The sequence below is a fragment of the Amblyomma mixtum genome, chromosome 2 (assembly GCF_055824585.1).
Source record: "Amblyomma mixtum isolate Tamu chromosome 2, ASM5582458v1, whole genome shotgun sequence".
In the NCBI taxonomy this organism is placed as follows: Eukaryota; Metazoa; Arthropoda; class Arachnida; order Ixodida; family Ixodidae; genus Amblyomma; species Amblyomma mixtum.
Genome location: NC_143013.1, coordinates 267,918,041 through 267,930,181, shown reverse-complemented (window position 1 = coordinate 267,930,181; position 12,141 = coordinate 267,918,041). Strand labels below are relative to the sequence as shown.

The 12,141-nt window shown below is 44.2% G+C and overlaps 1 protein-coding gene across 6 annotated transcripts in view; it reads left to right on the top strand.

Annotated features, from left to right (window-relative positions):
* The window catches only part of Vps13D (vacuolar protein sorting 13D), a 111,632-nt gene that overhangs the window by 34,178 nt on the left and 65,313 nt on the right, over nucleotides 1–12,141 (top strand). For all 6 annotated transcript variants that reach the window (XM_089573892.1, XM_089573888.1, XM_089573891.1 and 3 more), the window contains exons 27-34: nucleotides 376–546; nucleotides 736–881; nucleotides 1,306–1,459; nucleotides 2,563–3,127; nucleotides 4,546–5,026; nucleotides 6,319–6,468; nucleotides 7,950–8,192; nucleotides 9,339–9,597. In XM_089573892.1, coding sequence (XP_089430018.1) covers nucleotides 376–546; nucleotides 736–881; nucleotides 1,306–1,459; nucleotides 2,563–3,127; nucleotides 4,546–5,026; nucleotides 6,319–6,468; nucleotides 7,950–8,192; nucleotides 9,339–9,597 — 2,169 coding nt within the window. The remainder of the gene's footprint in view (nucleotides 1–375; nucleotides 547–735; nucleotides 882–1,305; nucleotides 1,460–2,562; nucleotides 3,128–4,545; nucleotides 5,027–6,318; nucleotides 6,469–7,949; nucleotides 8,193–9,338; nucleotides 9,598–12,141) is intronic.

Below are 12,141 nucleotides of genomic sequence, written 5' to 3'. Positions count from 1 at the left end.
GCATGTCCATTAAATTTTGCTGAAGAGCACTGTGGGCTATGGTAGCTGTTAGCTTAGAGCTTGACGGCTAGGGCTTCTCTGATTCTTACTGTGGCTTGTCCCTTACAGCTGCTTGGTGAGACTGCACCTTTTTCCAGCGGTAAAATTTAAAAAATATGGCAGGTACTTTTTTTTTTATTGCTGTTATCCCAGCCAAGATGGTGGGTTTTGTAGCACTTTTGCTCCGAGAAATGTGGGAACGCCCTTGGCTTGTGTCAGCAATTGGGGTTTGGTAGATGGCTGTCGACATTATGGGCTTGATCTTTTTCTCTCACGCATCACTAAGTCAGTGTTAGGCAGCGCTTACTGTTGATGGTACTTCTTTATTTCTTACAGTGCTGATGGACAGACAGCGTGCCTCACCCATTGGGATGCTGGATGCCCACGAGACAGATGCTCTGATCACAGTTGAAATCTCCATAGTGAACGTTCCAAGTTCCACCACCAATGGTGCCGCAGAGCAGGTGTTCATTGCGGCCGTGCAGTTCAACAACCTTGATGTTATTGGTAAGGTGTTGCTCTTGCGATTCTTGATTTTCTCAAGACAGTCCCTATTGTGGAAAATTATACTCCTCCTCAGAGTGATTGCTCTGACTAGCTAGCATTATAGAGTGAATAATGTACTGTTGAAAACATTTGATGCTCGTGTTTCTTGAAAAACAGCTTCATGGTGCATGTTCTTCTATTATTTTACAGCAAACCAAGAGACCATAGTTGAGCTGGTGAACTTTGCTCGTTGCCTGAAGCCCCCCGATGCTTTGAAAATGCCCCCCAAGAGAGCCTCGGCAATGGCCAGGATGAGCATGTCATCTCAGTTTGACCTCAGCCCATCTTCAGTGCAGGCAAGTGTCATTGGAGAGAAAGGAGTGTGCAGAGTGCGCATTCTAATTTCGCGATTTTGTTTTATGCCTTGACATGTTTAGATTCCAGGTGACATTGTTACTGCTGAAAGAAAAAGAAACAAGAGAGTTAAACATGCAGTAATTAGCTTTTGCTATTTTTTTTTCAACTTCATTTTTCTTTTCTAATTTCCTCGACTTGCACCTTTGAGACCATTCCCCTGCATACTAGGGCTTTGTTTGACACTTTTGCCCATAGCAAACCAGCTTCTGCCACTGTGTAGAGCCACTGATGGTGGCATAGGTCGTTGCAGGGGCCAACTCCTTACTGTGGTAAATGTAGAACAAAATGCCGTACACTGTCACTGAGCCTTCAGTGAGATTGAATGTTGTGAAGAGAGTTCTCTGTGTGTTTTGCCTTGTGCAGGCCACTCCGAACCAGGTGAACAGCATGCAGCTCACGTTTGACTTCCATCGTTTCAACGTGTTGCTGCTGCGAGCCGTGAGCAAGAAGGGCAGCGTATCTGGCCAGAAGGTGGCCACGGCCACTATCAGTGGGGCCAGGATTCAGACATCAATAGGTAGGCCCCTTGGGATCCTGGAAGAAATTTCTAGATTTTGAGAGCGGGCAGGCACCCACAGGCATGTCTGGGAGCTGACTGTTGAGGCAGATGGGAGCCTTTCTGTGACTTTCAGTTTAGGCTTGGCTATCATGATAAAACCTGCTTGAATGGACATCAGATTGAGAGCTTTTGGAAACTCTGAAGAATCAATGAAAGGTGCAAAGGATAATGGATTCTCTGTTATTGAAACTCAGTGGGAGCTGAAAATTTTATTGAATTATGCAGAGTTTGGATTCGAGGGAGCCTTTTAGAGTGCAGCTCTTAAGCGCCTGTTTATGGGTTGAGTGGTATCCCTAGCCACCGCCATCAGCTTAACAGGGCGCCGGTCATAGACACAAAAATGTGTGCACTGCACAGGCACATAGAGTGCCGCCGCTTGCTCAGAAACGGTGCCAGAAGGGTGCGCGCTGTAGCGCGCCTTAGCACGCTCTAGTTCAACCACCGATTCCATAATTAGAAACACAGCGCTGCATGAGTGGAGGTTTGTGTTAGTGGCTGCTGTGAAATGTGCTCACTTGTCACCGATGCACTACCTCCCTCGATCCCCCAATTAGCGAGGCAGTCGCGCCACGCTCCGCTCCCTTCCTAATATAAATGGCCAACCTGTATAATAATAACACAAAATAGTCTTGGCAGTTCTTTCTTAATGGTGAGTGATGCAGCCGGTGGAAGCACTTTGTCTGCAGCTCATGCTAAACTAGCTGCCTGAGCAGAGGCTCAGCACTGCTGATTGCAGAATTCAGAGGTGCACGCCACCAAAGCAGAAGCTGGATCGCTTGTGCCTCAATATTACAAAATAAAAAATCTAAAGAGATGTGCTCAAATTTCGCATTACAGAGTATCGTTCTCATTCACGAATTTTTTAACACGTTTGAAGGCCTAAAATCTATCATCTATCTGAATCGTCATTTTATTTGCATTTGAAACATAAATATTTGCACATTCCTGGTGTTTACTGTACGCTGTATCTTGTAACCTTCAGCTTAATGTTTATTATTCCCTGAAGAGGTGGTGGCCGGGAAAGGTTTGCAATGCACGTTTTTTTTTTATTTTGGTGCCAGGATCAACCCTCGAGATCCAAGGCACCCTGGGCGGTCTTCAGGTGTGCGACCTTATTTCTGAAAAGACACTGTACAGAAGAATCGTCAGCATGGGCAGTGACCCACATCTGGTGCAAGACTTGCACGACCCCCTCGGCAAGCGTCACCAAGCAGCGGGACTTTACCGGCCACTTCCGCTGGCCGACCATGACCCTGCAAGCAGCGAGAAGGCCTTTGAGTTTTCTGTCAAGCGCTACGCATCTCACAGCAGCAAGGAGTCCGAGTCCGAGTGTCTGGAGGTCGTCGTGCGCATGGCGTCGGTTTGCTACACGCACTCACCCCTGCTGCTGCACGAGCTGGCGTCCTGTGCGGTGGAGTTCAAGCACTGCGTCTCCATGCTGGCCCAGTCCATCAAGAATGCTGCCACCGAGGTGGCACTGGGAATCGTCAACTTACCTGCACAGACCATGGCCCTCTCGTTCCACGTCTGCCCGCCGTCGGAGAGTGCCGCGCCGTCCGCTATGCAGAGGGAGGTCTCGGTGAATGAGACCTCTGACTTGCAAGCAGCACTGCCTCTGGACGTGAAGTGAGTGGAAGACAGTTATGGTCAGAGGACTGAAAAAGGCCTTTTAACATGCATTTACGCTTTCCTATGCTTCTTTCAACTTATTATCCTTTGGGACATTTTTTGTGTCATCGAAAACAAAAATGGTGTCAGAAGAACATTTTTCTGATATCAGGAACGGAGGGCACTTTCAAAAGTGCACCATCAAAAGGAGGGTAAAGATGTGTAATGAAGTGCAAGTATGGGGCACCAGGAAAATTGCACGTGAAACGCTGTCCTGGCCTTTAGACAGTAGGAATTCATATCGTATTCAGCATACAACATTCAGCATATCGTATTCAGCATACAACAAATTTTGTATGCTGAATCATCGGAATGCATTCATGCAAATCTATTTTTAGCTGATGGGTTGTAGTTACGGTCACTCGCTATTACTCAGTGTTTGCAATGTATAATGTGTGACTAGCGATCGCAGCATAGGTGATGTATGTATTATGCGACTAACCATTGTGGCGTTGGCGATGTGCGGGCCTCGTGCCACCATTCAGTTTCTCTGCAACTGATGATTGCGGTGTTAGTGATGTACGGACATTCGTCGCCACTCAGTGCTCAGAGGGTGTGCACCGCAACTAGTGATTGCGGCATTGGCAATATAAGAGCAGCATTCAGTACCCGCAGGTGTGGTAGAGACTTCCGTGTTCACATCATCCATAATGGTGCGAGAAAGTGCTCAGAACAACCGAAATTTTGTGCATTGTACACAATGCACTTTGTCCTGGGAATTTCACAAAGTCACATCATCCTGAAATCCATATCAACCGTGATCGTATTATAAAGATTCTACTGTGCCTCCCAGCAAGCAGGAACTGGACAATTCACATCGCATGAACATATATGCATTCATGAATTAAATAATGTTTTGTATTGATGCTTTATGGCAAGGAGGTATGCAGGGAGTGTATTTACTGCACTGTTGATTTTATTTTATGGTAAGGATAGTAAATTAAACTTTGTGCATGCTTTTACATGCAGCTGTTTAAGCTTTTAGTGTTTTTTTTTTATCTTTTTACTGTTGTCACGATTTCTGACTGATGACAGCAGCACTGGCAAAACTGAGCATAGGTGTGAAATGTGCACAGGTTTTTCAAAAAAGTATGGTGTTGTTCAGATTTGAAGACCAGAATAGCAAAACTTCTAGAAATCAATGCTCTTCAATTGAGAAATTAATACCTTGTGTCGTCTAGGCCTAGTTTTGTTTCTGCGGGAATGTAATGACTTTCTTCCTGTTCTGGCAAAGGCAGCATGAGGTCTTCTTCCAGCAGCTTTTCACAGTGTTATTAGGCAGCTTCTTTTTTCAGCATTATGAAGGACTGTGCAGGTTGTTTTCTTTTCCAAGTACAAATATGGCAGTTTAATTTTTGTCATCCTTTCTCTTTCAGGCTCGACATTCTCCTGCAGACTCCAGTGATTGTGCTTCCTGCCAGCCCATCTAGCCATGATGTGATAGTCGCCCACCTGGGCCGCATTTCAGTGCAGAACACAAACTCCTCTGTGCTTCAGTCGGACCAGTTTGCTTTCAACTCGTGTGACCCACACAAGGCGGGCCTCTTCTTTGTGCAGTTCCGTGACGTGAACCTGTACTCGTTGAACATCAACGAGAACATTGCGGCGGCGTCCGGAAAGACTGCGCCTTTCCTTGTTGTGCCGTCGGTTGATTCGCTGCCAGTTGTGGACTTGTACAGCTGCAGAGCCCACGGCCGTCCCATCTTGCATGACACCATAATTGAGTTCACCGTTCAGTATAAGCAGCCGCATGATGAACTGGAGGTTGGCTGGTTCAGCGATGGCACTGCCTGGCTTGGAGACCAGGGGGATCAGGGGAGCACCTGCGCTCAGCCAAAAGGACAGCCCATCCTAGAGGTAATGCTTTTTCTAGGTTTTCTTCAAGTTGCATTGAGATGCCTTGATAACCAAGCCATTGGCTGTTACACTTTTTACCAACTGTGGCTCTTTGTCCCCTATGATTCAGGTTCCCTGCAATGGTGCAACCTTTCTAGTTGCTTCAACTATCAATGGAGGGCTTCAGCATAACCATTGTATGACCAGAGTTTGTGGCACTACTAAAGAAACAAGTTTCTTCGTCTTGGAAACGTTATTGCTTGTGGATGTGCAATGTCGGGAATACCAGTCGTGCAGTGGTGACGCAGATGCCCTCCCTTGATAGTTCGGGTAACCAAGGAGGACAGCCATTGTGGGGAAGCTGAACCTAAGGAAACAGAACCTTAGGTGAGTCCTCACAAGGCATAAATGCTGCTGCTATTGCAAAAATCCTCCATCTGTATGTTTGCGTTCATACTTTGTACAAAGTGACATTTGTGTTTAGTTTTGTGTATTATCATATTGGGTTATATTACTTTTTCTTCTTTTCTGAAGTAACCAAAAAAAAATGATTTTCTGTGGCAGTATGCTGAACCAAAAAAACGTGCAGTACAGTTTAATAGCAGCTTCACAAGTAAAGTTCCATCAGTTACTAGAAAGGGAGTTGTCTGCCATTTGTTTTTTCTTTGCCACAACTCTTTCCTCTGCTAGGCATGCATTTTTTGTTCAAGCCCGCCCGTACACGACACTACATTTTGATTACCTAGCCTTGTGTGAATTCATAGGGTTTGACGGTGGTATAACGCTCTAACAAACACCACCTTCATGTGATGTAGCAATAGATGAACAAGTGGGTTCGAATACAAAAAATTCATTCCCAACATGCATTTTCAGTTTAGCAGTTTGTGATACTTAGGTGGAGTGAGGTAGGGCATGGAATTTTTTTTTATGATTGTCATTTTTAAATCGGCTCTAAATTAGTATTTTTAGGTAAGCTCATTATATGTTTTGGCTTTGGCAGGGTATTTCTTATTATTATTACTACCCCCTAAATATTCTATCCCCATTATTCGAAACCGCTACTTGCGTGAGTCTTTTTATTTATGTATACCCTGTTTATATCAGTGATAAAACACTTCGTATATAGACGCAACCCATCGTGAGGAATAGACAACTTGAATTGAGAGAAAATAAATACTAATGAGATCCTGACATGGCATCACAGTGAGTCGTACGTCATTGCTGGTTGAGTATTTTTATGGCCTACATTATTCATAGTGCGAACAGATGTCTTTTTCATGTGATAAGTTTATTTTTCTTTTTTTATCTTTCAGGTTTCTGGAACTGTGATAAACGTCCTCAAGTTTGCAGTCACAAAGTATCAGTATGAGCTGCTGCTGAAGTCAGCCAAGAATATCACTTACTGCAGAGACACTGGTGCTGAAGAAGATGTTGCAGAATCGCTCCACTTGTCTTCATCATGGGTACTTGAGTGTTTGCTTGTGTAACTTTAATCAGTAATTATTAGGGGCATGTTCAGCTAGAGCAACAGTAATTGTGGTCTTTATGTCAGGGGCGTATTGAAATTTATCGATGTTGTTAGACCTTGTCAGGCCAACCATTGTGAGTGAGAATGACGTTCATCACCAGCATCATCTCAACCAGCCGTATTAATTTCACTTCAGGATAAAAGCCTTTCTCAATGATCTGTGATCTCCATTTGCCCCTTTGGTGTGTCAACCATGGCCACTTGGTTGACAGAAATTTTCTTATATTGTCACTCCTCTGGACTCTGTGCAACTCCGTGCTGCCCCCACTGTCATTCTGGCTATTGGGCAGGCTAGCGTAAGAGTTGGAGCAAATTAAAATGAAAGTTATCGCTTGCCTTGCATGATATCAGCCCTACTTTTGATGTCATAGCCACCTGCTGAAATTGAAGCCATAACTATACGGGAGAAGAAACTCACTTGCTGTATTTACTTGCATATTGGGCAATACGGTGTATAGGTTGACCCCCGACCTTCAGATACATGAAAAAAAAAAAGTTTGAATGTTATTAGTAGTTCAGCCAATAGAAGCTCCGAGCTGCGAACTTTCATTTAAGATGATTGGCACTGCGCTTCACATATTGGAGCTGCGGTGGTGCCAGGAAGAACTCTCCCAAGATCAATAACAGTAATCCTCCATGTGTGCAAAGAAAGTTTGATGTGGTTATTACACGGGAAACGGCGCTCTCGCTGCTTTCATAAATATCTGGCATACTTTTTAGTGGTATCGAACTCGTATGCTGCTGTATGATTTTGCGATGACTCCATGTCCGAGACTACGGTTTACTTAAATTCTGCACAGAATAGTTGCCCAAGTTTGACGGGCAAAGAGAGAGAATCAATTCATACAAAAGCACAGGTAAAGTGCTCAGCATGATTCTGGTGTGGTTGAGTGACCAGGAGAAATTTAATTTTTATTCAAGAGCACGGTCTACACAGTGATCATGCCATGGGGCTCTGTGTTTATCTTAGCATCCACTTTACCTGAGAATCTTTTGCACGGCTCCCTTAAAAAGGACAAATGGGTGACTCAGCAATGGTGGTAGCAACTGTTGTACTTTGTGAGATGTCAAAGGCAGGCAAAAGGCAAGGCTCTAACACTAGCATCGTTGCTGTTATTTTCTGCCTCCCTTTTCTGCATAAGCCAGGTGTGCGCCATGGCCTTGCTATAATTAGCTTATTGGTTGACCCCATATTTGCAGAATGTGATTTTGAAAAAAACAGGTCTACCTATGTGCTAGTGAATATGGTATAAACTTTGTACCAAGCACAAGTGATTTTATGTATTGTCCCATGTTTACTAATGTCTTGTGCATCAGTTTTTAAAAAAACACACACTACAAAAACTCGTGATTTTATGTACATGGAAAAATTTTTATTTTTGTTTCAGCTTAACTTATTTTTATCTTGATGTGCAGGATGAATTGATACCAAAGGACGCACCTTGTGAGCATGACAAACCGGAGCATAGTCTAGGAAGCCTCACTGAGGATGGCTCAAAGCAGATGGCACTCAGCTACCACATCAACTTCGTGCTGCCTGAGCTCATCATGAACATATGTTCAGATTTGTGCAATGACAAACAAGACCTAGTCGCATTGTCATTCCAAGAGTTTGTTGTGAACTATGAGCGGGACAACCCATATGAAACTACCGTTCAGGTGAGTCAGTATTGGCGTAATGTGGAGATAGATTTCTGCGTCTGCATGCCTCTGAATGAGTGGGTGAGCTTATTTCGAGACATTTCAGAGCGCTTTAAAAATTATGTGTATGGAGCCCCCTCAAAAATGTGAAGTGTTGTTTGAGGCGGTTCACCTTTTATACTGCATTTTTATTACACAAAGAATGTAGAAAGTCAGGCACAAGCTTGTTGGCTGGAAAACTCCTGTACTTTGTAATTAAAAATTTGTTGTCCTTGCTAGTGACGTGCCACTCTAATGTTTAAAGCCTACATTGGTTTGTTGCAGTTGACTGTAGTGTAGAAAGGCAGAACTGCGCTATGCAGTAGAATCTCAATGATGCAATCCCGGTGGATATGAATTTCAGGATGATATGAATTCGTAAAATGCCCTGGCCAGAGTGCATTGTGTGCAGTGCGCAGAAATTTGTATGTTACAAACAGCCTGTGGATGATAGAAACGTGCAAGCTATGACCACACCCTTGAGCATGACCACACATGCTGCCCGAACATTGCCAACGTCTCGAACGCCAGTCGTGCGGTATGTGCCGAGAGCAGTGAGTGGCGGCCAGCACATGACCAGCACAGTGCTGACATCACGAGTCAGCAGTGGTATGCGGCCTTAAGTGAACTCCGTTCACCAAAAACGTGTGTAAATTCTGCATACGAATTTCGTTCGTTTTGAATACGACTTTTGGATGATGCAAATATTTTCTGTGAACCTGTGAGATTCATGTGATCGAGATTCTACTGCATTTTTTGTGACCACTGTTTTGACCTAGGCTGGTTTTCTCTAAGGGGATAGCTTTTCCTTTCTGATCATTGTAGTCCCCAATGAAGCTCATAAATACGCATGTGACAAAGGTTCTCTTTCTACAGCTAATTGCCCCGTGAATCTTTGTGTCTTTCTCTTTCTTGCCCATCAACCAAGAAGAGAGTTTTCTTCTTTGTGGATTGGTTGTTACATTCATTACTCAGCACCTCGGTGTCTTGTGGTAGAAACCAGGATCAGGGTCGTTTTCAAAGCAGTTTTAAGACCTTGTGTTGGTGTCAAACAAAGATATCATTTTTTTCTACCACGGATTTAAGTTTCATAGAGAAAAGTGAGGTTGAAAATTGCACTTGCAGCTCGCTCTGAAAGGCATTGTCATGGAGGACCTTGTGGAGCATCCGGAATCCAGCCACCGCTACTTGATTCGGTCAAGTAACCCCGACAGCCAGCAGGCTGACTCCAAGGATGCTCGACCACCCAAGTCGGACTTCATCTCATTCTCCTGCCCGGATATGATGTACCACATTCCCACTGTGGCAACCCACCCATCCCTGCCGGATAGGCTGTGCACTCAAAATGCCTTCCAGGCACATCTGAAAAAGAGCAGAGCCACAGGTATGCTAACCAGCACAAGTAGTCAAAAACTTGGTGGAGTTTTAGAAAGTGTAAAGTATTTATGGCTTGAGTAGATGAAGCGCACAAAAGGCAGCACACAGACAAAGAATAACATGAGACAGACGCTTCGTCTTGCCTGTCTAGTGTTATTCGTTGTCTGTGTGCTGTCTTTCGTGTGCTTCATCTACGCAAGCTATGTACCAACTTGCCGTAGAACGTGTTCTACAAGGTATTTATGGGATTGCCTTGTAAATGTTGTGGAGAAAATTGCACATACAGTTGAACCTTGTTATAACAATGTTATTCTTGCAGCCAAAAGATTCGTTATATCACGACTTTCGTTGAGTGGAGATTCCTGTGCTTCAGTAGTCCAAATAAAGTGAGATTCTTAAACACTCTTGGTAGATGGCACTATGTAAACACAGTCGAATCGCATGATACGGTCACGGTTGATCAGAATTTTGCGATGATGCGAATTTTGTAAATGTCTCGGCCAGAATGCGTTACAATACGTTATGTTTCGGGATGATGTGAACAATTTCTCAACTCACGGTGGATGATATGAACACGCGAACCACCAGGCTCCTGTCAGTGGCCCCCTGGCGACAATGGTGCTGTTTGAAAAGTACTATTGGCGACATATTGAGGGAACAAATATTCAAGTGAGCATTGTGGTTTTTCAGGCCGAAAATGAGACCCTCCCCCAAAATAGAAATGGGTATATTGAAGCCCCAGCACCAAGCGGTGCCCGCGGCGATGACAGCAAGCAGGCTTTGCCGCACTACACTAATGGCTGGTGGTGGAGCGCACTTATCGCGGTTTTTCACATGTACAGAGGGCAAAATACATGTCTAGAACGACCGAACTGTGTGTTCCGCAGATCCCAAAGCTTCTGTGACCAGTGCAGCAAAAAATAAAGATGAAATCCAATGAGTTTAGCCACACGTGCTTACATCCAGACCATTTTTAACCAAATGCTATTGCTAGATACCACGTGTTCAGACTGAAACGCGCCCAGAACTTGTTCTAGACAAGCGTTTTTCCCTCTGTACGTGACATATAACGCAGCGCTATGTTCTGGTCCTCTTCTACTTTATTGGTTGAAGCCCACTGGTAATATTGTGCATAAAAAGGGCACACGCAAATCGCGGTCTGTCTCGGCCAAAGTTTTCATTCTTCTGGTAAGAAGGCTCCTGCTACATGTGTGCGATGGGCGAAGACTTCGTTAAATAGAAAGTACAGTATAAAATTAATTTAATCCTGAAAAAAATTATGGCTTTCAATGGGACAGATATTGGGAAACAGAAAATGCTTTACTTTGTGAATTTTGTTAAATTGAGGTTCGTTATATTGACGGCCGACTGTAAAATTGACTGCCGCGGCCGGGATCGAATCTGTGTGTTTTGGACTGCTAAGCCAATGGCCTGGCCGCGGCGGTTAAATTTCAGGGGAGATGAAATTCTAGAGGCCTGTGTATTGTACGATGTCAGTGCACGCTAAAGAACCCCAGGTGGTAGAAATTTCTGGAGCCCTTCACTATGGTGTCCCTCAAAGCTTGAGTCGCTTTGGGACGTTAAACCCCCATAAACAAACAGAAGTCACATTTACACATTCATAATGTGTGTTTGGCTCGTCTTTCATGGAAACAGATGTATGGTGAAGTCACGTGACAAAAATAAAAACGCGAAGATTGTAGTGCTGCCTGTCTGGGTATAGGTGCTGGTCAAAAGGACCTCATCTTGCTTAATGCGATTCAGAGCCCTCTAGGCAGTTCAAGTAAAGCAAAAGTTTGATTGAAGTGAATTTAGATGCAAGGTACTTTGACAGGGCCAAAGCATCAGTTAGAAGAAACTATGGGTTTAAAATTAACCCTTTGAGGGTCGAATTATTTTGAAGAAAACTTTCCCAGGTAGTCAAATTACTTTATTGCGGATCTTGAATCTAAAAAATGTATATAATCGAGAATAAATAGTAAAAAAAAATTAGGAACAGTACTTTGGTGACAGCATCACTCACAACTGGAAAATGTTCAATAGAATAGAATAGCAATGGTGATAAGCAAGCTAAGAGCAGCACCAATAAAGATAGAAATCAACTTTCGCCGCCTCTGCAAAACAGTGCCCACAAAGAGAAAACACGTTTCGCGCGACTCCGTTGCGATCCCGCGGCGGAATTGAAACCGCGTAGGTGCGTTGCCAAAGAGGGCGAGAATACCTCGCGAGCAACGGTGATAAGCAAGCTAAGAGCAGCGCCAATAAAGATAGAAATCAACTTCGGCAGCCCCTGCAAGATACTGCTGACAGAAAGAAAACTCAAATTTTGCGCGACTCCGTTGCGATCACGCGACGAAACCAAAACTACAAAAGGGGTGTGGCCGCAGTCTGTGCCGCCGCGCTAAAGCTAGACATAAGTTCTGCTTATCTCCGTAAGAAGGCAGCACAAAATTCAAACACTTCTTGTAAGTCCTAAGAGGTGGCAGCACCCCCCAGTGAGCACGCATTGTTCTTTTGGCGCAAAATTTCAAACGGAAGATCGAAACCGTAC